Source organism: Chrysemys picta, unplaced genomic scaffold, assembly GCF_011386835.1.
Source record: "Chrysemys picta bellii isolate R12L10 unplaced genomic scaffold, ASM1138683v2 scaf64, whole genome shotgun sequence".
NCBI lineage: Eukaryota > Metazoa > Chordata > Testudines > Emydidae > Chrysemys > Chrysemys picta.
The window spans coordinates 46,322-66,966 of NW_027052771.1; the positions used below are offsets into that span (position 1 = coordinate 46,322).

General features: G+C 47.0%; 1 protein-coding gene and 1 long non-coding RNA gene across 2 annotated transcripts; one reads left to right on the forward strand and one right to left on the reverse strand.

The window, feature by feature from the left end:
• Positions 1–1,001: 1,001 nt before the first annotated feature.
• Positions 1,002–4,759, forward strand: LOC135977886 (uncharacterized). Its single transcript, XR_010595326.1, has 2 exons — positions 1,002–1,140; positions 1,992–4,759. It is a non-coding gene; the product is annotated as an uncharacterized LOC135977886 (long non-coding RNA).
• Positions 4,760–14,863: 10,104 nt separating this feature from the next.
• Positions 14,864–20,256, reverse strand: LOC135977889 (maestro heat-like repeat-containing protein family member 7). The gene is made up of 6 exons (XM_065579045.1): positions 19,827–20,256; positions 17,425–17,589; positions 16,685–16,840; positions 16,163–16,285; positions 15,434–15,533; positions 14,864–15,020 (listed from the first exon to the last, which is right to left on the reverse strand). The coding sequence occupies exons 2-6, from the start codon at positions 17,536–17,538 to the stop codon at positions 14,950–14,952; spliced, it is 564 nt and encodes a 187-aa protein (XP_065435117.1). The 5' UTR covers positions 17,539–17,589; positions 19,827–20,256; the 3' UTR covers positions 14,864–14,949.
• Between the last annotated feature and the right edge of the window lie 389 nt (positions 20,257–20,645).

The following is a 20,645-nucleotide window of genomic DNA, read 5'->3' on the forward strand; positions in this document are numbered from 1 at the left end:
ACCAAGGTGCAAGGCTCTCCTTTCTTCTGCTGAATAAAGCAACTCTTCCTTATCCCTGTCTGGCTGTTATTGGCTCTCAGCTAGGTGGACCCGATATTTTGGTGACAGTTACTGGCGACTCCGGTTAATGAATTTCTGTCTTATACATTTAGGTGTTAGGTGTGTGGATGGAACTGAGCCTCTCATTTGTAATTCCTCAGAGTGGAAGCCATCGCGTGCAATGAAGCTCTGAGGTTGAATTGGGATCCTTCTGTCCCGTCCCCTGTAGCGGTCAGTATTAGTAGAAATTCCTGTAATAGGATCCTATTAGGCCATAATTCCCTCTGTTCTCTGTGTAATTCTCTGTTAGAGTATCAGCAGGCAGATGGGTGGGTCTCTGGTAAAACCCTCTAAGGATAGCCCTTTGAATTATATGTTAAATAAATGGCTTTTACCCAGTGTTCAGGAAAGAATAAAGATTTGAATTTGTTTTTGGGTAACAAAATAGCAGATAAAAGATCTGGTAAAAAGAGAGAGAAGGACAGTGCCCCTGGCTCTGTGTGGTCGAGCTGTCACTTTACTAGGGGTGCATGGAGATTTTGTAAGCACAAAAGAAACAGTTACACCTTGTGTAGAAATTGATGTGGCTAGTGTTGTGGAAATTGAATTGTGGATAGGATGTGCATTTTCCCCAGAACATGTGCAGTGTATATTGTAGCAGAGGTAAAAGAAATGCAAACCTACCAATATAGGTTGTGTTGTCTCTTTTCAGATCACTGGGTGTTTGAAAGCAGGAGTTAGAAGTAAAAGGCAATCAAAAGTCTGGGAAAGTTAATTGTGTCCCTTTTTACATAAGAATTTTTAAGCTGTGGATAGCTTTGAATCTGGAAGCAAGCCAGAAAGCATCTGTATTAATGCAATTTTCTAACTAATAAGGTAGAAGCCACTGAAACCTGGGCTGCCTATGAAACAAATACAAGGAAATATGGGGTAATTCCTCTGTTTTGTCTAAAATCAACAAGAGTATGTGTGTATATAAAGGAAATATTTTAAGCAATGACTGACTACCCAGAAGGGGTAGACCTCTGTTCTTTTGTCTTTCAGATCATCAGAGAAAATGGATGCCAGCTGAACAGCATTCAATGTACCATGCATTTACTGGTACAATAGGAATTATTTTTGTGTTCTTTGTCCTGTCTTGTGGTGTTTGTCTTGTGGCCAAAATTGTTGGGTTTAATATTTTCATAAGACAGTCTAGTTCAAAATTAAATAGAAGGGTTAAATCAAAAAAGCAGATACTTGTTTTATTCAACTTGGAATACAAAAAGTGTTTGGATAAATCAGGAAAATGTGATATACTAAAGTCTAATACAGTTGCTTAAGTAAGAAAAAGAAACTTCATTGGCCAGATTTTTTTTAATTGAAAAAAATTGTTGTTAAAATTTGCATACCAACAGTCTTTGGAAGCAAGGACATGGAAGGTTAACCCACTCCCCATATTGCCCATGGGATCCTTCTGGCTACTTCAGATTTCTAGCCAGAGGGCTGGGGAGGGAGGAAAGCTATTGGACACCTGAGGTTGTACCAAGTGGACTCCTCAAAAGTGGGTGTGCTTGTCCTGGTTTGTTGCTCCAAAGCTCTGTAATAAAGTTATTTTACTGGAAGGGTGTACATGGCATACATTGAATAATAAGACTAATGTACTGTATAATGGCAATGTGTATGTGTTCATTGTTGGGAAAAGGTGTATGAGTGAAAAGTGGAAGTTTCCTTTGTAGGTTAAAAGAAGCCAAGAAGGGGAGAAGGAAAAAGAACAGAACGAGTTAACTGAGGAAAAATAGCTAGCAAGCTCAGTCCAAAGATAAGATGCTGGCACCATCCAAGGACACTGCCCACAGCTAAGACTTGGCTGATAGCCAAGAAAAGGGGGGCCTGAATGTGCCCAAGCAACTATGAGATCTGCAAAACACTGCCAGGCATTAATGAAATGTGTTAGGTTTCTTTTCTCACAGATAAAAGAAGTGCTACCCAAAGACCCTAGCAGCCCTGCCATTCATTGAAACAAGGAGACTGAGTCTACGTAAAGTCCATCAACGAAAGACTGCTTTGGCTCCACACTGGAAAGGCCCTTTCCAAGTCCTGTTAACCACCAACACTGCTGTGAAGTGCCAAGGACTACCTGCCTAGACCCATGCTTCTCACTGTAAAAAGACCCCTCCACCTCGGGAGGACTCTCCGACTGATGATAAGCCTATTTCTCCTTCTAGCTCTGCTGTGTCTTCTGGACAGCAGGAAAAAGAAAGAAAGAAAGAAAAAAGACAAGGTGAAGTGCTAGTAACCTCTCCCTTGTCCACTGACAGACCTACTGTGCCTCTGGATTTTTCTAGAAGAAGCAAAACCATTACAGGGTGATGTGCTAGTAACCTCTCCCCTGTATGATGCTAAACCACACTGTTTCAGGAAAAGAGAAGAAGGAACACTTGCTTAATTGAAACCACAAAGTCCAGGGATTCCTGACTACAAGAGACATTAAGAACTGACCCTGGTGAAGAAACAAAGAATTATACACTGGCAGGAAGAAACTTGTGAAACCCATGCTTGGGAACGTGGTATTGATTGGATTTTGGGGTTTATTCTACAGGCTGCGCCCTGTGTTTTGGATAAGTCCTTCAGCATGTATTGCCCTCCCTAATTGGATTTTAAATAAGTACCAAAGGCACCTTGTTGCCATTGCCCCTGCCATCTCCTCCATTACACTATTACCCCTGTAACACATCCAAATACAGACAATGCCATATATTTGATAAAAACCAATGACTAAGGCCTTCACACTTTAGTGATTTATTTAAATATTGTTTGAAAAAATATATTTTTAAGGTTCAGGATATCCCATATAAGCGAACAATTGAATGGATCAGTGGAGATAAAAGTATATGATATCACTACCAGTGAACCCCAAGAATTTATAATTGCTCACAGGGGGCTGCCATTAGATTAGCACAACAGAGGGCTTGGGTTATTTCCTCTAGAAAGAAGAGAGACTTGACCGGATCCCTTTGGGATGGGGCCAATAATGCAGCAGCAGTTTGGAATATTTTTAAGAACCAAGAACATGATGAGAAATTGGGGCAACTAGAGAAGGCCATTGGCCTTGTTTCTGGAGCACAACTAACCCAGGTACAGGCTGGAGTTGATGAGTTACATGTTATTTCCGCCCTTAGTTCAATGACCCAGAAGTTGCTGACAGAGATGGTATTGAATATCACTGAGGCTGGGAAGGCATTGCAGTGGGATCTAGCATGCTCAGAGATTCAGGATTTCTTGAATGACCAGCTAATGGCCATTTGGAATGATCTAGAGCATCAGGCTTGGCCCACTGCCCTTACAGACACATCAGGAGTACCATCTGATCTGTGGCCATGGAGACATACTTGGAAACTTTCTGGGTGGAAGTGCAGACATTCTCAGTGCTCCTTCCAAGTATATGGACCGGTTCAGGGGGTGTGGGCTCCCACATACCGAATCCTGCCGGGTCCATGGGGAGGATGCATGTGGGATTGGGTAATTCACCGAGACATCTGGGAAATTAGACCTCCTGGTATGCCCAATCGATTTTTAGTCAGTGCTCCTGGGATTACATCTGACATTTGGATGGGGTTAGGGAGTCAATGGACATTTTGGCCGTTACAACCCCCACAGCTTCAGTGTATCCGTAAACTGAAGCCAGGAGAAGTTGTTACTCTTCATGACTACGTTTGCTGGGAGGGTAGGGGACAAGGAACTACCCTGACAGGACACTTATTTTTTTAAGCTAATGATAGCTGTGTGTATGTTAAAGCCACCACATTGCAAGACATACATTTTAATCTCATTACCACTGCAGGCAATCATATTATTTACTGGCCTGCAGATAGAATTTTGCAAGTAGTCCTTAGGTTCCAGATACCCTTTAATTGGACTAGTTTAGTACCTGATCGATTTCAAAATTTGCTTTCACTGTTACCAGAGGTTCAGAAAATCTCTGAAGTACAAGGGCAAATTCACATGCTTCAAAATATGTATCAAGTTAAAAAGTATGCCTTTCAGACAGCTTATAGAGTATCCACCTTATGTACTAAGTATGATGTATTGTGTTATATGACTAAGATTGTACAACAACCCCATCATATTATCGCTATGGGAATGTTATTGCTTGTGTTGTGCAGGAGTATGTTATTGTTGTTGTAAAGGACGTAATAATAGTAATACCTTTCACGTCCATGCTCATCATGCATTGTCATTACATCCAATCAAAACCCCTAAGGTTGAAGCATCTGATGTAGAATCTGAATTCCGAGATTTAATGCAAATAGAGATTTGAAAATGTTTGTTGTACTAGTAGTACAAAAGGGGGGGTTGTGGAAGCAGAGAAAGAACTGACAGGAAGGGGATGCAATGCATGACAGTTAGTTAGCAAGAGTTAGGCTAACTGTAACCCTAATAACGCGAGATTTGTAGAAGCGTGGAATGTGTGAGGCAAGTGGGAAAGAACTGTGTGAGAAGTTGCTGCGACCTTGTGTAGATAATATGGAATGTAGACTAAGAGTCTACATTAGTGAGCAAAACAAGATATCAGAATGACCTATGTATAAACAAAATGCAACTGTTGCTCATTATTGTCTGTAACAAAAGGTATAAATGCTTGCTGTAATTGTTTATCTGTTGAGAGACCTGCTTAGCTCTCTCCCTCTGCGCAATTGTGAGAGTTAATAAAGCATCTGACTTGCTATACCTAAACAAATAGTGAGAACTCTGTTTTTCTCCGACAGAGGTGTGCGGGGGGTGCTGGGCTGTGAGGGTGTGGAGGGCGCTGGGCAGTGGGGGGAGGTTTGTGTGTTTTGGGGTGCTAGGCAGTGGGGGCCTGTTGGGGGGTGCTGGGCAGTGAGGGAGATCTCATAGACTCATAGACTCTAAGGTCAGAAGGGACCATTATGATCATCTAGTCTGACCTCCCGCATGATGCGGGCCACAAAACCTGACCCACCCACTCCTGGAAGAATTCTCTCCCTTGACTTAGCTGTTGAACTCCCCAAATCATTATTTAAAGACTTCAAGTCGCTGAGAATCCTCCAGCAAGCGACCCCTGCCCCATGCTGCGGAGGAAGGTGAAAAACCTCCAGGGCCTCTACCAATCTACCCTGGAGGAAAATTCCTTCCTGACCCCAAATATGGCGATCAGCTGAACCCCGACCATGCGGGCAAGATTCTCTAGCCAGTCCTCCTGGAAAAGTTCTCTGTAGTAACTTTTAATATCCCATCATTGACCATTGTTATGGACCTATTGACTAAAATCACTGTATCCCATCAAACCATCCCCTCCATAAACTTATCAAGCTTAATCTTAAAGCCAGAGAGGTCTTTCGCCCCCACTGTTTCCCTTGGAAGGCTGTTCCAAAACTTCACCCCTCTGATGGTTAGAAACCGTCGTCTAATTTCAAGCCTAAACTTCCCGACGGCCAGTTTATATCCATTCGTTCTAGTGTCCACATTAGTACTGAGCTGAAATAATTCCTCTCCCTCCCTGGTATTTATGCCTCTGATATATTTAAAGAGAGCAATCATATCCCCCCTCAGCCTTCTTTTGGTTAAGGTAAACAAACCGAGCTCCTCGAGTCTCCTTTCATACGACAGATTTTCCATTCCTCGGATCATCCTAGTGGCCCTTCTTTGTACCCGTTCCAGTTTGATTTCATCCTTTTTAAACATGGGAGACCAGAACTGCACACAGTACTCCAAATGAGGTCTCACCAGTGCCTTGTATAACGAAACCAGCACCTCCTTATCCCAACTAGAAATACCTCACCTAATGCATCCCAAGACAGCATTAGCTTTTTTCATGGCCACGTCACATTGCCGACTCATAATCATACTGCGATCAACCAGGACTCCGAGGTCCTTCTCCTCTTCCGTTACATCCAACTGATGCGTCCCCAGCTTATAACTAAAATTCTTGTTAGTTATCCCTAAATGCATAACCTTACACTTCTCACTATTAAATTTCATCTTATTACTATTACTCCAGTTTACAAGGTCATCCAAATCTCCCTGCAGGATATTCCGATCCTTCTCCGAATTGGCAATACCTCCCAACTTTGTGTCATCCACAAACTTTATCAGCCCACTCCTACATTTGGTTCCGAGGTCAGTAATGAATAGATTAAATAAAATTGGACCCAAAACCGAACCTTGAGGAACTCCACTGGTAACCTCCCTCCAACCTGACAGTTCACCTTTTAGTACGACCCGCTGCAGTCTCCCCTTTAACCAGTTCCTTATCCACCTCTGGATTTTCATATCGATCCCCATCTTTTCCAATTTAACCAATAATTCCTCATGCGGTACCGTATCAAACGCTTTACTGAAATCGAGGTATATTAGATCCACCGCATTTCCTTTATCTAAAAAATCTGTTACTTTCTCAAAGAAGGAGATCAGGTTGGTTTGGCACGATCTACCTTTCGGAAAACCGTGTTGTAATTTGTCCCAATTGGCATTGACCTCAAGGTCCTTAACTACTTTCTCCTTCAAAATTTTTTCCAAGACCTTGCATATTACAGATGTTAGACTAACAGGCCTGTAGTTATCCGGGTCACTTTTTTTCCCCTTCTTGAAAATAGGAACCACATTAGCTATTCTCCAGTCAAACGGTACCATCCCCGAGTGTATGGATTCATTAAAAATTATCGCTAACGGGCTTGCAATTTCCCGCTTCAGTTCTTTTAATATTCTCGGATGAAGATCATCCGGTCCGCCCGATTTAGTCCCGTTAAGCTGTTCGAGTTTGGCTTCTACCTCGGATACGGTAATGTCAATCCCCACTCCTTTATTCCCATCCGTCTCGCTTCTACTATTCCTCAGCCTTTCATTAGCGTCATTAAATACCGATGCAAAATATTCATTTAGATATTGTGCCATGCCTAGATTATCCTTAATCTCCACTCCATCTACAGTCTTAAGCGGTTCCACTTCTTCTTTCTTTGTTTTCTTCCTATTTATATGGCTATAAAAGCTCTTACTATTGGTTTTAATTCCCCTCGCAAGGTCCAACTCTACTCGGCTTTTTGCTTTTCTCACTCCATCTCTACATGCTCTGACCTCAATAAGGTAGGTTTCTTTGCTGATCCTCCCCTTTTCCACTCCCTGTACGCTTCCTGTTTTTTCTTAATGACCCCTCTGAGATGCTTGCTCATCCAGCTCGGTCTAAACCTCCTGCCTATGAACCGTTTTCCCTTTCTTGGGATACATGCCTCTGACAGCTCCTGCAACTTCAACTTGAAATAATCCCAGGCCCCTTCCACCTTTAGATCCCTAAATATGTTAGTCCAATCCACTTCCCTAACCAGTCTCCTTAATTTATTAAAGTTAGCCCTTTTGAAATCGTAAACCTTAGTCTCCGATTTAATTCTGTTAATCTTTCCATTTAGTTCAAACTGAATTAGCTCATGATCACTTGAGCCAAGGTTATCCCCTACAACCATTTCCTCAACGAGGTCCTCACTACTCACCAGCACCAAATCTAAAATGGCATCCCCCCTCGTCGGTTCAGCAACTACTTGATGAAGGAATTCATCAGCTATTATGTCTAGGAAAATCTGAGCCCTATTATTGTTACTAGCATTTGTTCCCCAATCTATATCTGGGAAGTTAAAGTCTCCCATGATTACACAGTTCCTATTAGTATTTACTTCCCTAAAAACGTTAATAAGTTCTCTGTCCATATCCAGGCTAGATCCCGGCGGTCTATAGCACACCCCAAGCACTATCCCAGGGGAGGCTCTAGTAGTTCTTTTACCCAATGTGAGTAATGCCCAGACAGACTCCGTCTTATCCATTCCATTGCTTATTATTTCTTTACAGTTTACCTCATTATTGACATACAATGCTACTCCCCCACCTTTACCTTTGATCCGGTCTTTCCTAAACAGCACATACCCTTCCATACCTGTACTCCAGTCATGACTACTGTTCCACCACGTTTCAGTTATTCCTACGATATCCGGTTTCATTTCTCGGACCAGGAGCTCCTCCAAAATTCCTCCATTTTGTTACCTAGGCTTCTCGCATTGGTGTATAAACATCTTAATTTATGCCTTTTGGCCTCTCTCACATTCGTTCTCCCATTTGATATGGACACCGTACTGCTAGTATGACCCACTAGTCTGGTATCCACCCCCCCTCCTTATGTCCAATCTCTTCCCCCTGGCTGTATCTGTTCTTATCTCATTGTCCTCCCTCTCAATGTTATAATCTGGTGTGGAGATTAACTGGACATCTCCCAACCGTCTCCCCCAAATTCCTAGTTTAAAGCTCTTTTGATGAGATGAGCCAGTCTCCCTCCCAGATGTCTATTTCCTTCCCTACTCAGGTGAAGTCTGTCCCGTGAGAACAGTTTTCTGTCCCCAAAAGCCTCCCAGTGGCCATACATCCCAAAGCCCTCTTTATAGCACCACTCCCTTCGCCAACTATTTGTCATCACAATCCTTTCACCCTTTTACTGCCCTTCTCTAGGAACAGGCAGAATCCCACTGAAGATGATCTGAGCCTCGAATTCCTTAAGTGTCTTCCCCAGCCTGGCATAATCTCCCTTGATTCTCTCTAGCGAGAACCTAGCCGTATCATTTGTTCCTACGTGAAGGATGATCAAGGGGTTCTTACCTGCTCCTTTTAGGATCCTTTTCAGCCACAAGTCCACATCCCGTATCTTAGAGCCCGGGAGACAGCACACCCTTCTGTTCTCTGGGTCCGCCCTGGTTACAGGCCTGTCCAACCTCCTCAGTAAGGAGTCCCCAATCACATGCACTTGCCTTTGCCTGGTGGCAGTGCGATCTACTAATCTATCCCCTGTTCCCTCTAGTTGCAACCCCTGTCCATTCCTATTTTCCCTTATAGTCCCCCTTACGTCATCCTGTATCCTCCCGGGGCCCAGAATTGGTGCTGTCTCCATCAACTCCTCCCCTCTTTCTATGGGACTAGCTGCTCATCTCTTTTTCCTCACCCTGCCCCCTTCAGTTACCACCTGCTGCACCCCTTCCTCGTTCTCCAAACACCCAAACCTGTTCCTGAGCTCTATTTCTCCTTCACTGGCCCTCCTTTTCCTTTGCCTGCTTCTCACAGTCACATGCTTCCACTGCCCTTGTTCTCCCCCCGGCATTCCCCCCTCACAGGTCTTAGCCCCTGCTACCACCTGTGCCCCTGAGCATTCCCCTTCAGCCCCCACTTGCCTTTGCTCCATCAGGTGCTCGAACCCCCTTCTAAACTCTATCAAGGTATCTACCTGCATCTCCAAGCCTTGGATCTTTTCTTCCAGCAGTTCTATTAGGCGGCATTTCATGCACACATACCTCTGTTCAGGTACCGCTGCTAGGACCATGTACATACCGCAGCTGCCGCATGCAATCATCTGCATTGTGTCACCTGCGGCTTGGCTCATGGCTGCTGTTGCCTGGGCCCACCTGCTCAGCTGTGCCCTCTGCACCTGGGGAAACACAGCACACAGGGCACCATGCCCTCTTGCCTCCCCTTCCACCTCCTCCAATGGAACTCCCACTCAAACTCCCGTTAGCAGCCCTGTTCGCTGCCTCCTGTGCCGCTGCTCGCAGCTGTTGCCGCTGCCTGACTGGGTGGCCGCTTTTATAGGCCCTCTCCTCAGCCAAGCTCCGCATCCAAACAAGGCTCAGCTGCCCGCCCAGCACGCTGCCCCTACAGGCCTCTACACATACAAGCAATACAAAGACAGACGCAAATACAGGTACCTTCTCCTCCAATGGAACTCCCACTCAAAGATCTGTGTGTGTCAGGGCACTGCGGGTCTGTGTGGGGCATTGCTTAGTTGTGGTGGTGGGGCTGTGGGGAAGGGCACTGGGAGGGAGGGAAAACCCATATAAATTGACACAAATTGCAAATTAAAACTTTTTAAATGTATAAGCATTTTACTCACTTGGGCGCATTTGCCTCATGGCACACAAATTTGAACTCTGCTTCAAAAATTTGCACAGAAGAAATTTTTCTTTTACCTTAATTATACTATCTTAGGAGCCCGCTATAACATAGTACCAAGGTTCAATACAAAGTCATATAAAAGTTATACAAAAATGCATAATGCAGAGAGTTATCTACAACTGCATTGATTGACTGCTGTGTGCAGTAATATAGTGACCCCTGGACCTACAGGCTTCCACACACCGTCAGTGCCTTGTTAGTGTGCCATGCGCCGTGAGATATCTCTTCTCTTTGTGTGTGACTGTGAGTGTTTCCCTTGTGTGTGAATTTATTCAACAAAATCTTGAGCTTCATAATGGATACCATGAGTGAAAAGAAAAAGAGAAAAACAGAATCAGAGCACAGAGTTTTCAACATTGAATGGACGAATAAATACTTATGTACTATTTCCAAAGACAAAATACTGTGCCTCGTGTGTCGCGAAACGTTAGTCGTTCTGAAAGAATACAATGTTCGGTGGCACTTTGAAACTAAGCAACTCAATCTCGCCAAATTGAGCCCAAATGAAAAAATAATTAAAGCAGCCAGTTTAGCGAAAAACCTTAGTAGAGAACAGCAAATTTTCAAGAAAGTGAGCACTGAGAACGATACAGTTACTAAAGTAAGCTTTAAAACAGGCCTGCACAATTCGTAAAGCGGCGAGGGCCATATTACTCCAAAGAAAACAGCTGAGGGCCAAAACCCCCCGGCCCCGCAGAACCCCCCCCCCCAGCGTCACCCAGCCCCGCGGAAACAAACCCTCCTTCCCCAGCACCGCCCCGCCGAAACAGCTAAGGTTTGGGGGGGAGGGGTGTGTGATACTTTATTAAGAATTTTTCAATTAAATCAAACAATTTTTAAAATTATTTTAATATTTTTATTAATCATGGAAAAATGAAAAACATCTGTTCCGTTGAAAGAAAACATTTGTACTTTTCATAATTACCTTGCAAATTTATTGAGAAATATTACATCTCTTTTTGGCAACAAGCTTGTCGCATTCGGGGGTCATATTTGAAGTGGATATTTTCATAATGTCTTCCAAATGGTCGTCAGTCAGAGAAGAATGTTGCTTGTTTTTATTCATGTTCATGATGGAAAATGTTTGTTCACATATGTAAGTGCGTCCAAAAATGCTGAATGTTTTCAGTGCAACTTCATTGTCCAGACTTTTGTAGAAGTGCCGCAAGCTGCTTTCTCTGTGCTTATTTCGGTAAACTGCCGAACACTGAAGTTCAATAACCTCCAACTGCAAATCTAGTGGCACTTCCTCTGGATCCACAGAAAAGGGATCTTCAATCAGCTTCAATTGGACGTCTTCTTCTTTAGACAAAGTAAGTCTTCTGTCAAATTCTTCAATCAAAAGAATGATGTGCTTTGCATATTTTTCTCCTAACTCGGCGTGTTTGTGCTGAGGGATACGCTGTGCACAAGTGGGAAAGTGACACATTTCACCTTTTGACAGCTGACTTCTGAAAAGTTTCAATTTCATTTTGAAAGCTTTCACTGCTGCACACATTTGAAAGATAAGTTGATTTTTTCCCTGAAGTTGAATGTTGAGATCATTCAGGTGTGCTGTAATATCACAAAAGAAACATTGGGACTGCGCCACTCAGAGTGGGCAAAGCTGGAGGCTTTCCACATAAAATGCCAACGTTGTATATTGGGCATAGAGTGGAATGACTTCATTTGCAAAGCAGATGTTTATGGTCGCTCCGGTCTACAGACTACTGGGGCCATTGTCCGCAGACGCCGTTCTGAGTGGCTCGTAACATCCGAGAGACAATTCCACCAATCAAGGGGTGCAGGCAGCCCAAAGGCAGGCCCCCTATTACATGGGTGCCTCAAGTTTATTCCGACGTTGGGCTCTCGGCCCGTCAAGCACAGGAACGGATCAATGGTGAACAACTGCTACGGCCGACCGTTCGGCTAAGCGTTGAAGAAGAAGTATGGATTTAGGTATCTAACTTTTGACATCCATGTTTGAAAGTGTTGGCCCAAGTGTCTAAAGAAAAGTGAGATTATATAATGTCAATGGATGGAGAGATGAAGGGTTTTATTTAACTGTCCAAGGGGAACTAGAGGCCTGGATCATACGAACAGCCATATTGGATCAGACCAGTGGTCCATCTAGCCCAGCATTCCATCTTCTGACAGTGGCCAGTGCCAGATGCTTCAGAAGGAATGAACAGAACAGGGCAATTTATCAAGTGATCCATCCCCATCATCCAGATTCCATCTCTTCCTACAAGGTCACAAAGACTGTATCAGAGATCGGAGGCTAATCAGAAGAAAGGGAAAAGGTCATTAATGCCGTGGCTGATGTAATGAACCAGCTCTCTTGCAACTCGTTCCATTATGGAAGGAAGACAGAGACGTGAGAGCAAATGCCCTTGGTTTTACACTAACAGTCTTGTCACCTTTTTGTTTAGCTGGAGCCAGTAGCCATCATTCTGCTCAGTACTGGGGTCACTTAAACTCATCCCCAGCTGCCTACATCTCATGGGGAACAATGCAGGTAATTACCACAGGATCATGCAGGCACTGGCTTCGGCGCTGGGGTGGTGGCTCAGCTGACCTCCTCCAGTCACCAACTTCTCTGTGGGAACTCAGGGCCCTCCTGAGACCCATCGGTGGCTTTGGGAAGGGTCCGGGCCACCCAAGAGATCTCTGTCAGGAGCATTTTCCCTTTCCTCCTGGCCAGTCAAGCAGCAGAACAGCTTAGTTAGCAAATTTTCAAGAAAGTGAGCACTGAGAACGATACAGTTACTAAAGTAAGCTTTAAAATTTCTAAGGAAATTGCTGCTGCTGGGAAATGCTTCACAGAAGGCGAGTTATTAAAAAAGTGTATGTTGATTGCTATATCTGAGTTATGTCCAGAAAAGAGGGGAATATTTGAGAATGTCAGTCTATCACGCATGACTGTACGGAGAAGAATAGCTGACATTTCTACCAATTTAAGTGATCAGTTAAAGCAGAGAGTCAGTGAATTCTGCTTTTACTCCCTAGCTATGGATGAAAGCACTGATTTAAAAGACACTGCCCAACTTCTTATTTTTATTGAGGTAGTGATAAAAACTTTGAAATTACTGAAGAACTTGCTGGCATGTGCTCCATGACGGGTCGCACAACCGGAAAAGAAATCTCCAGTGAAGTGATAAAGTGCATGAATGATAAGTCGGGATTAGATTTCACAAACTTGGTGGCCATTTGTACTGATGGTGCTCCAGCTATGTGCCAAAAAAATGTTGGAGCAGTTACTCTTCTTGAAGAATTTATCGGGAGAGAAATAACCAAACATCACTGCATTATACATCAGCAGGCAAAGTCTTAAAATTTGAGCATGTAATGTCAGTGGTAGTTTCCATTGTAAACTACATCCGTTCTAGAGGACTAAAACATAGGACATTTTGAGCCTTTCTTGAAGGGGTAGACACCGAGTGCAATGACTTAAACTACCATACAGAAATGAGGTGATTGAGTCGAGGAAGAGTGCTCCAGCGTTTCGTTGCTTTGAAAGAGGAGGTAGCAAAATTCCTAGAAAATGGGCCAATAAAATTCCTAGAGCTTGAAAATGAGTCCTGGAATCAAGATCTCTTTTTCTTTTGTGATATTACAGCACACCTGAATGATCTCAACATTCAACTTCAGGGAAAAAATCAACTTATCTTTCAAATGTGTGCAGCAGTGAAAGTTTTCAAAATGAAATTGAAACTCAGGGCCCTCCTGAGTCCCATCGGTGGCTTTGGGAAGGGTCCGGGCCACCCAAGAGATCTCTGTCAGGAGCATTTTCCCTCTCCTCCTGGCCAGTCAAGCAGCAGAACAGCTTCCTGAATCTAGCTCCTAGGGTCTGAGGTGACTGGTTTCTGCCACCATCCCGAACTTGCTGAATGGCCCGTGAGACACTGAGACGGACAGAGGAATCCGGATCTTGCTGCAGGCCACTGAGAGCTGAGGCAGAGAGAGGAAGCTCAGGTCAAAACACATATCGTATTAGCATGCCCTAGCACCTGCACCATGGGCCTCTGTATCTTCCACAGGGGCGGCTCTATGTTTTTTGCCACCCCAAGCACGGCAGTCAGGCGGCCTTTGGTGGCATGCTTATGGGCGGTCCGCTGGTCACGCGGATTCAGCGGCGTTTCTGTCGGTGATCTGCCGGTCCCGCGCCTTCAGCGTACCTGCCGCCGAATTGCCGCCGAAGCTGCGGGACCGGCGGTCCTCCCGCAGGCATGCCGCCGAAGGCTGCCTGACTGCCGCCCTCACGGCGACCGGCACGCCGCCCCCCGTGGCTTTCCGTCCCAGGTACGCACTTGCTGCACTGGTGCCTGGAGCCGCCCCTGAACTTCCACAGCAACTAACTCCTCCCAGATGCTCTGGACCCACCAGGGCTATCAGTGTCATCGCCATCTGATAACCGCTTAAGTCCTCAGGGACATCTGCCCTTGGCAGCACCATCTTCCACTGCATTCTGGGGCATCCACCTCCTTAGCACCATCTCCCTGACACATGCCAGGGCCTCTCACCCTGCCTGGCATTTACTTTCTCCTGGTAAAACCTTCTGGCACCTGGAGATGGAAGTGACGCCTGACATCAGAGAAAACAAAGCTGGGACTGATGTCCAGGCTCTCTCAACAGCTACCTCTGGCCACGTCTAAATTGAACTCAATGCAGCAGCATGGCGGGGGAGTTGCACTTTTTCCTAGACTGGTTCACAAGTGGGAGGGATAGCTCAGTGGTTTGAGCATTGGCCTGCTAAACCCAGGGTTGTGAGTTCAATCCTTGAGGGGGCCATTTAGGGACCTGGGGTTTAAAAAACAAACAAACACTATCTGGGGATTGGTCCTGCTTTGAGCAGGGGGTTGGATTAGATGATCTCCTGAGGTCCCTTCCAACCCTGATATTCTACAAGGAGCATGAGCTCTCCTTCCACATGCAAACACAGCCATGTGGCAACTACTTACACTGAAGTATCAGCTCCTTCTCTTGCCTGACCGTGGCGGGCTCCGAGCTTTGAACAGTGCAACCTGGAACGTACAATGGAAATGAATCTTGCAGGAGTTTTCACCTCCCCTGGGGCTACCTTTTAAAAAATGTCAGTCTTTCCAACAAGCAAAACAGCTTTCAAGTGGTCCCTGGGATAATCAGACAAGTCCACAAGCTCCAAGACAAAGAGGCTCATGTCTTGGAAGATACAGAGAGCCTGATTGCCAATGGCTATGGTATTGCTGCAGTCCCGCAGGGATTCCAGTCGGTGGAGCTAGAGGGTAGGGTTGTAATTTGCTCCAGGCCTTTTGATATAATCCCCAGCCCAACTGCCTCAAGGACAGGAAATCTAGACACTGGGATCCTAGGGGGTTAATTCTTGCTGCTAGTGCCCTCCAAGCAGAACACGGGACAACCTCTCAGATAGAAGTTGCTTAAGAAAAGTCGTGGTTACCGATAAAGATGGCTGCTGCCCGTCGTATTGGAGCCTGGGGGCTTTGGAGGTGATCCAGACATTGGAGCAAGATGTCAGATACGCTCTTGAGCTTCAGCACCTAGGAATAGAAACCAAAGAAGCTTCTCGTTGCTGGGGCCGCAGGGTGAGGAGAAGAGAGATTTCATCTCCAGGTAGCTGCTTGGCTTGGAGGGGTGGGAAGAATGCAGCTCCCATCTCCATGTATCCTGGGGGCGACCATCTACATGCCAGGGAGTCATTAAATGACCATTTCAAAGTATCACCAGACACATTGCTGGTGTCTGAGCTGCTGGCACTGCAGGGCTGGAGCCTGGCACTAGAGAACACTGAAGCCCGGTTGTATGGGCTTCATCTGGGGAGGACATTAGAGAGGGTGCAGAGCATAGGAAATACGGTGCAGAAGTGGCCAATGGGCTGGGGTAAGGTGAAAAATGGGGACATCCAGTTTCCTGCAGGATTCGGAAGGCATTTTTGCCATCAACTGATTCTTTATGTTGTGAGCTTTCACCTCCGTACTGAACTCCTGGCCAGGTCTGGCTGTTCAGATCTGACAGGCACTGGGAGGAGTGGGGGAGCTGGGTGCTTCTAAGAGGAAGCCAGAGTGCAGTATGCTAGTACTAGACATGCAATCAGAGCAGTGAGTGAGGGAACACGTTTCCGGTCCCACATCTAGAAGCAGCACTCACGAGAAGCCGATTGTTCACTTACAGAGTGCTGGCAGATCTTGTCCACCACCCGGGGATGGGTGTGCCAAGCCTTCTTGCTGTTAATCTGCTTAGGACAAGACCATCCCAGGAGCTGAAAACACCCAGCCAAGGCTTTCTGACACCTCTGCAACACAAGATGGGACAAGGAGAGTTTGCATCATGAGAAGAGCTGGAATCTGTGGTCACTCTGCAGTGAAAAGCCAGCTGAAATGATCAATGAGGGAAAGGAATGTGGGGGTCACATGGTATCCTGCTGACCCTTGGTGTCTCTTTGTTCCTATTAGTGGAGGCTCCTGGAGTTTGATCTTCATGGTGGCTGCAGTTCAGTGACTTAGGAAGTGGCTGCTGGGAGCCATAAAACATCTCCACTTGTGTGTCCATTGAAGGCCAGGGAACTTGCTTGGGTAAGCGGGTAGGGCTGAGATTTTTCACTTTTGGGAGGCGGCTCTGGAGACAGACCTAGCAGGAGAGCTGGAGCAGTCAGGGCCTGCTGCACCAGGGAGCATATGGCAACGGGACTCACCTTGCCCACGTCAGGGTCCTCGTCCTGTAAGTGAAGGAGCAGTGGGACCAGGCTGCGGGTCACTTCCTCCTGCAGCAGGGGCTTCTGCCTCCTCTTCACTGTGTTAAGCAACTCTGTAAAGAGCATGATGGCAGCAGAGCGCACCTGGGGTCTCACCTGTGATGGACACACAACCATGAGGGGATCTCACCGAGGGAGCTTCACACTCTCCTTACACGGTGAGCTCGGCACAATGCAAACCACAGATAGGGGCCAGTCTGACTAATAACTCCATGGTCTGCCCACCAAGAGGGCACCCATTTGCAGAAAGGTTTGGGTGGAGGGGCAGACAACACAGGTTAGGACAGTGGTTCCTAAATTTCCCTGGAGGCCTCCTGTAAGTGCTGCTCCATCCACAGTGAAGGGCTCTTTGGAGGGTTTCTTTAATGGGTTCAACACTTTCATAGTTTCATAGCATTTAAGGGTCATTCATTCATCTAGACTCCAAAGCACAGGACATTACATTTCACCCCATGACCACTAAATTGAGCATGTTAACTTGAGTTAGATTAAAGCATATCAGTCCTCAGGAGACCAAACGGTTGCATGCCACACACAGAACACGAGAGACCAAGGTGTCACCAATGCCTGAGGCCCAGGCAATGGCTCGGAACTGATCAGGTCAGATATGCCACCACTACGACTCCAGAGTCACAACACTGCCTGGCTGGGGATGGGCAGGTCAAGAGCCCCTGACTTACAGCATCGAGTAAGGGGATTAGCTTCCTGGCCACGCTGGTGAGCTCACTCCCATCCAGGCTCTGCAGAAGGTTCTGAACAGCTGAGATGGCCTCCAGAATACTCCCATCGTCCATCTCATCCGAGCCCCAAAGGATGGCAGGCAGCAGGGCCTTGACTTGTTCCACCTACACACACACACATGGGGGGGCTCATCAGATCTCCCAGCCCTCCAGTGAGTACACGCCACAGTGCCAGGGCTGTGTTTATTCTACCCCATGGCACCAAGTCAGAGAGAAGCTCCGTCTCCACAGTTGGAGGCGTGGTGCTTTAGAATCGATGGGGATGCCTGACGAGGCAATCAGTGAATCCTAACCCCGTCCCGGGTCGTTCTGGTGTAGGGTGGGCAAAGTTGTGGTTTGCTTCGGGGCTTTTCTCTCTTTTCTACGTGCTATTAATTATTATTATAGCAGATGCTGGCAGCAATCTCCATAGTTAAGGCTGGTACACAGTTTCCATTTTAGTTGCTCCTTTTGATACGCTCCTAAAAACATTCCCTTTTTGGATGGAAATGTTCCATGCTGTCTCCCCAGTCAATTGTGATTTTTTCCTGGGGTGATTGTGTCTCTGAGCTGTAGGACAGTTTTTCCACTTACAAACAAACAAACGAAAACTTCTAGCCACCTTCTTTTCCCATGCAGACAATCCCCCAAATGGTGAAACTTGGGGAAAAAATCAAACCTGGCCCATGGGGTGTCCTAGGTGAGAGCTGAACCCTCTGCAAAGTTTGAGAAACTTGGACCTGATAGTGCAAGGCATTGAAATATCATTTGGGGGCAGGGTCACAAACACTCTTTAAGAGAGTGCTCTGCCTCTCTCAGGGCCAGAGACTTTGGGGCCAGCCAGCTCCATGCATTAATCAGATGCAGCGGAGGAGGAGAGAACTATTTTGGGCTGTCAGGAAGGAAGGGGAAGCAGGAGCAGGGGGGAGTGGCTCCTAGAGTACCCTGGGAGGGAAGGCAGGGGGAATCTGATGAGGGAAAAGGGCCTCCAGGGAGGAAGCCTTGGGAAGCAGTCCTCCCCCAAGAGAACAAAGAACTCCGCAGAGCCTGGGGGCAAAAAGCTTGCAGAAGGGGTGCCCAGGAAGGGGGCCAAAGTTAAGTTTTCTTATGTTTACTAAGGACAGGGTGGAACCTTTGTTGAGTGAGCTCAGAAGAGGAGATGTGGTAATGGCAGAAGATCCTGTTTCTGATTTTTAGTCCATTGGACACTGTCAGGTTTGATTCTGAGGGTTTTATCTTTGGCCTTCAAAGGCTTGTTTGTCTTAATAAATGAGCCTGAATAAGGGTGTTATTGAACGAGGTATTTGTGAAGTCAAGCCGAGGAGGGGAAAACTGAGGCAGTGCTGCAATGTTGGGTCTTGCCACTGGAGGGGGCTATGAGACAGGGCCCTGTGTGCTCGCTAAGGTCTTTAGACCAATCAAGGTCTTCCTTTGTGACAGCACCAGGAATGGTCTCTCCAAGAAGGAACAGGAATGCTGCTGGGGTAATTTGCATGGGGGAGAATTAGGGTTACCATATCTGAACTTTCAAAGAGAGGACACTCCATTGGGGGGGTAGCCCTGCCCCCTAGCCACTCCCTCCCACTTCCCGCCCCCTGACAGCCCCCCCAGAACCCCCAACCCATCTAACCCCCCCCCGCTCCCTGTCCCCTGACTGCCCCCCTTCTCCAACTCCCTGGCCCCCTTACCGTGCCACTCAGCTTAGAGCAGGTGTCTGGCTCCACGCCCCAAGGAGCGCCCCGCCCGAGCGCTGCCGAGCGGCGTGCTGTGGCTGTGGAGGAGGGGGGGAAGCGGGGGAGGGTCTCTGGCCGCCGCTGCCAGCCCTGCCGCCGCGTTCCCTCACAGGCGCACAGCCCCGCCCCCCAGCGCTGCCAGGCGGCGTGCTAAGGCTGCAAGGGATGCGGGGGGGGGGGGGGGGCAGGGAAGGGGCTTTGGCTGCCGAAGCCCCAATGCGAGCAGCGCTCGGACGCCCTGTCAGCCGCTTTTCGGTCGATAAATAGCCGACTGGGGGGAAATTCCGGACATTTTTAGATTTTTAGAAATCCCCCCCGGACGGCTATTTAAAGAGCGAAAAGCCGGACATGTCCGGGGAAACCCGGACGTGTGGTAGCCCTAGGAGAATGATAACGTCCACCTGAAATCCAAGCAGTAAAATCCCATCTAAAATACTCTCCGAGGAAAGATCTGCATTGAGAGGCCGTTGTGATCCCCGTTCCTGCTGGGGAAATGGAGGCACCGAGAGGGTCAGCAAGCCAGCAGCAGAGGTGGGCTCAGAACACTGTGCCTCACTGCCTGCCCAGAACTCAGTCCACTGGGTCACAGCCACCTCGTCGTTTTCCAGTTAACCAAGCCTGGGCTCTCACCTTCCCTGGTTGGGTTGCCAGGATGCCGAGTCCTCTTAGACCAAGTGAACGGAAAACTGGGCTGGGGTGTTTTGTCCACTCCTCGAGACGGTCCAAAGTGTCTGGATTCTTGGCCTCTTCGTAACGCAGAAGCTGAAAACAACACAGAGCGAATCAGCAGCAGGGTGCTTACTGGAAAACTTTGTGTGTCGGTTCTCTGGAGAGCATCATAACCTCCATGTTGTACTGTCCATTGCTATACATCAGCCCCACTTTGTGTGTGACACCCAGTCCTCCCACTGACTTCCTGGCCGTTAGCACTAGACTCAGCCATAGGCGCTGGCAGAGCTGCTCTACCCTCCAGGAGAACATGTAGGGCAACAAAATGTTCAGTGACCATTTGTATGGCGGACTCTTGTGCATCTGGGGGTTTGCCAAGAGCAGCCGAACCCCTCGTGGTGACCCTGTGAAGCAGAACAAGCCGCTCTGAGATAACGCGAAAGCTGGGACTGAGAAATCAAACCCCTGAGTTGAAATCCTGACCCCACTGAAGTCAGTGGAAGTTTTGCCTTTGATCTCAATGGGCCCAGGATTGGACTCCTGGTGAGGAGAGAATTAAACCCCATCCCTTAATGAGTTAGATGAGGAGACAATCCCTGAAAACTGTCAATAGGAACTAGCCAGACAGAACCCGTGGAAATGGGGAGGACAACCTAGCGATGGACTATAGAGCCACCTCATTCCTGGTGATGTGCCTCTAACTAACCCATCCAATAGAGAAGGTTAAAGATTGCTCGCCACATTCAGAGCTAATGATCCTGCATCTGGGGGAGCTTTTAC

Excerpts from the sequence above, each read along its gene's own strand:
- LOC135977889 (XM_065579045.1), bottom strand. The coding sequence starts at position 17,538 with ATGGACGATGGGAGTATTCTGGAGGCCATCTCAGCTGTTCAGAACCTT. Across the intron at positions 16,841-17,424 it reads TAATCCCCTTACTCGATGCT|GTGAGACCCCAGGTGCGCTC; the intron begins GTAAGTCAGGGG and ends TGTCCATCACAG. Across the intron at positions 15,534-16,162 it reads ACAAGATCTGCCAGCACTCT|GTGCTGAAGCTCAAGAGCGT; the intron begins GTAAGTGAACAA and ends TTCTATTCCTAG.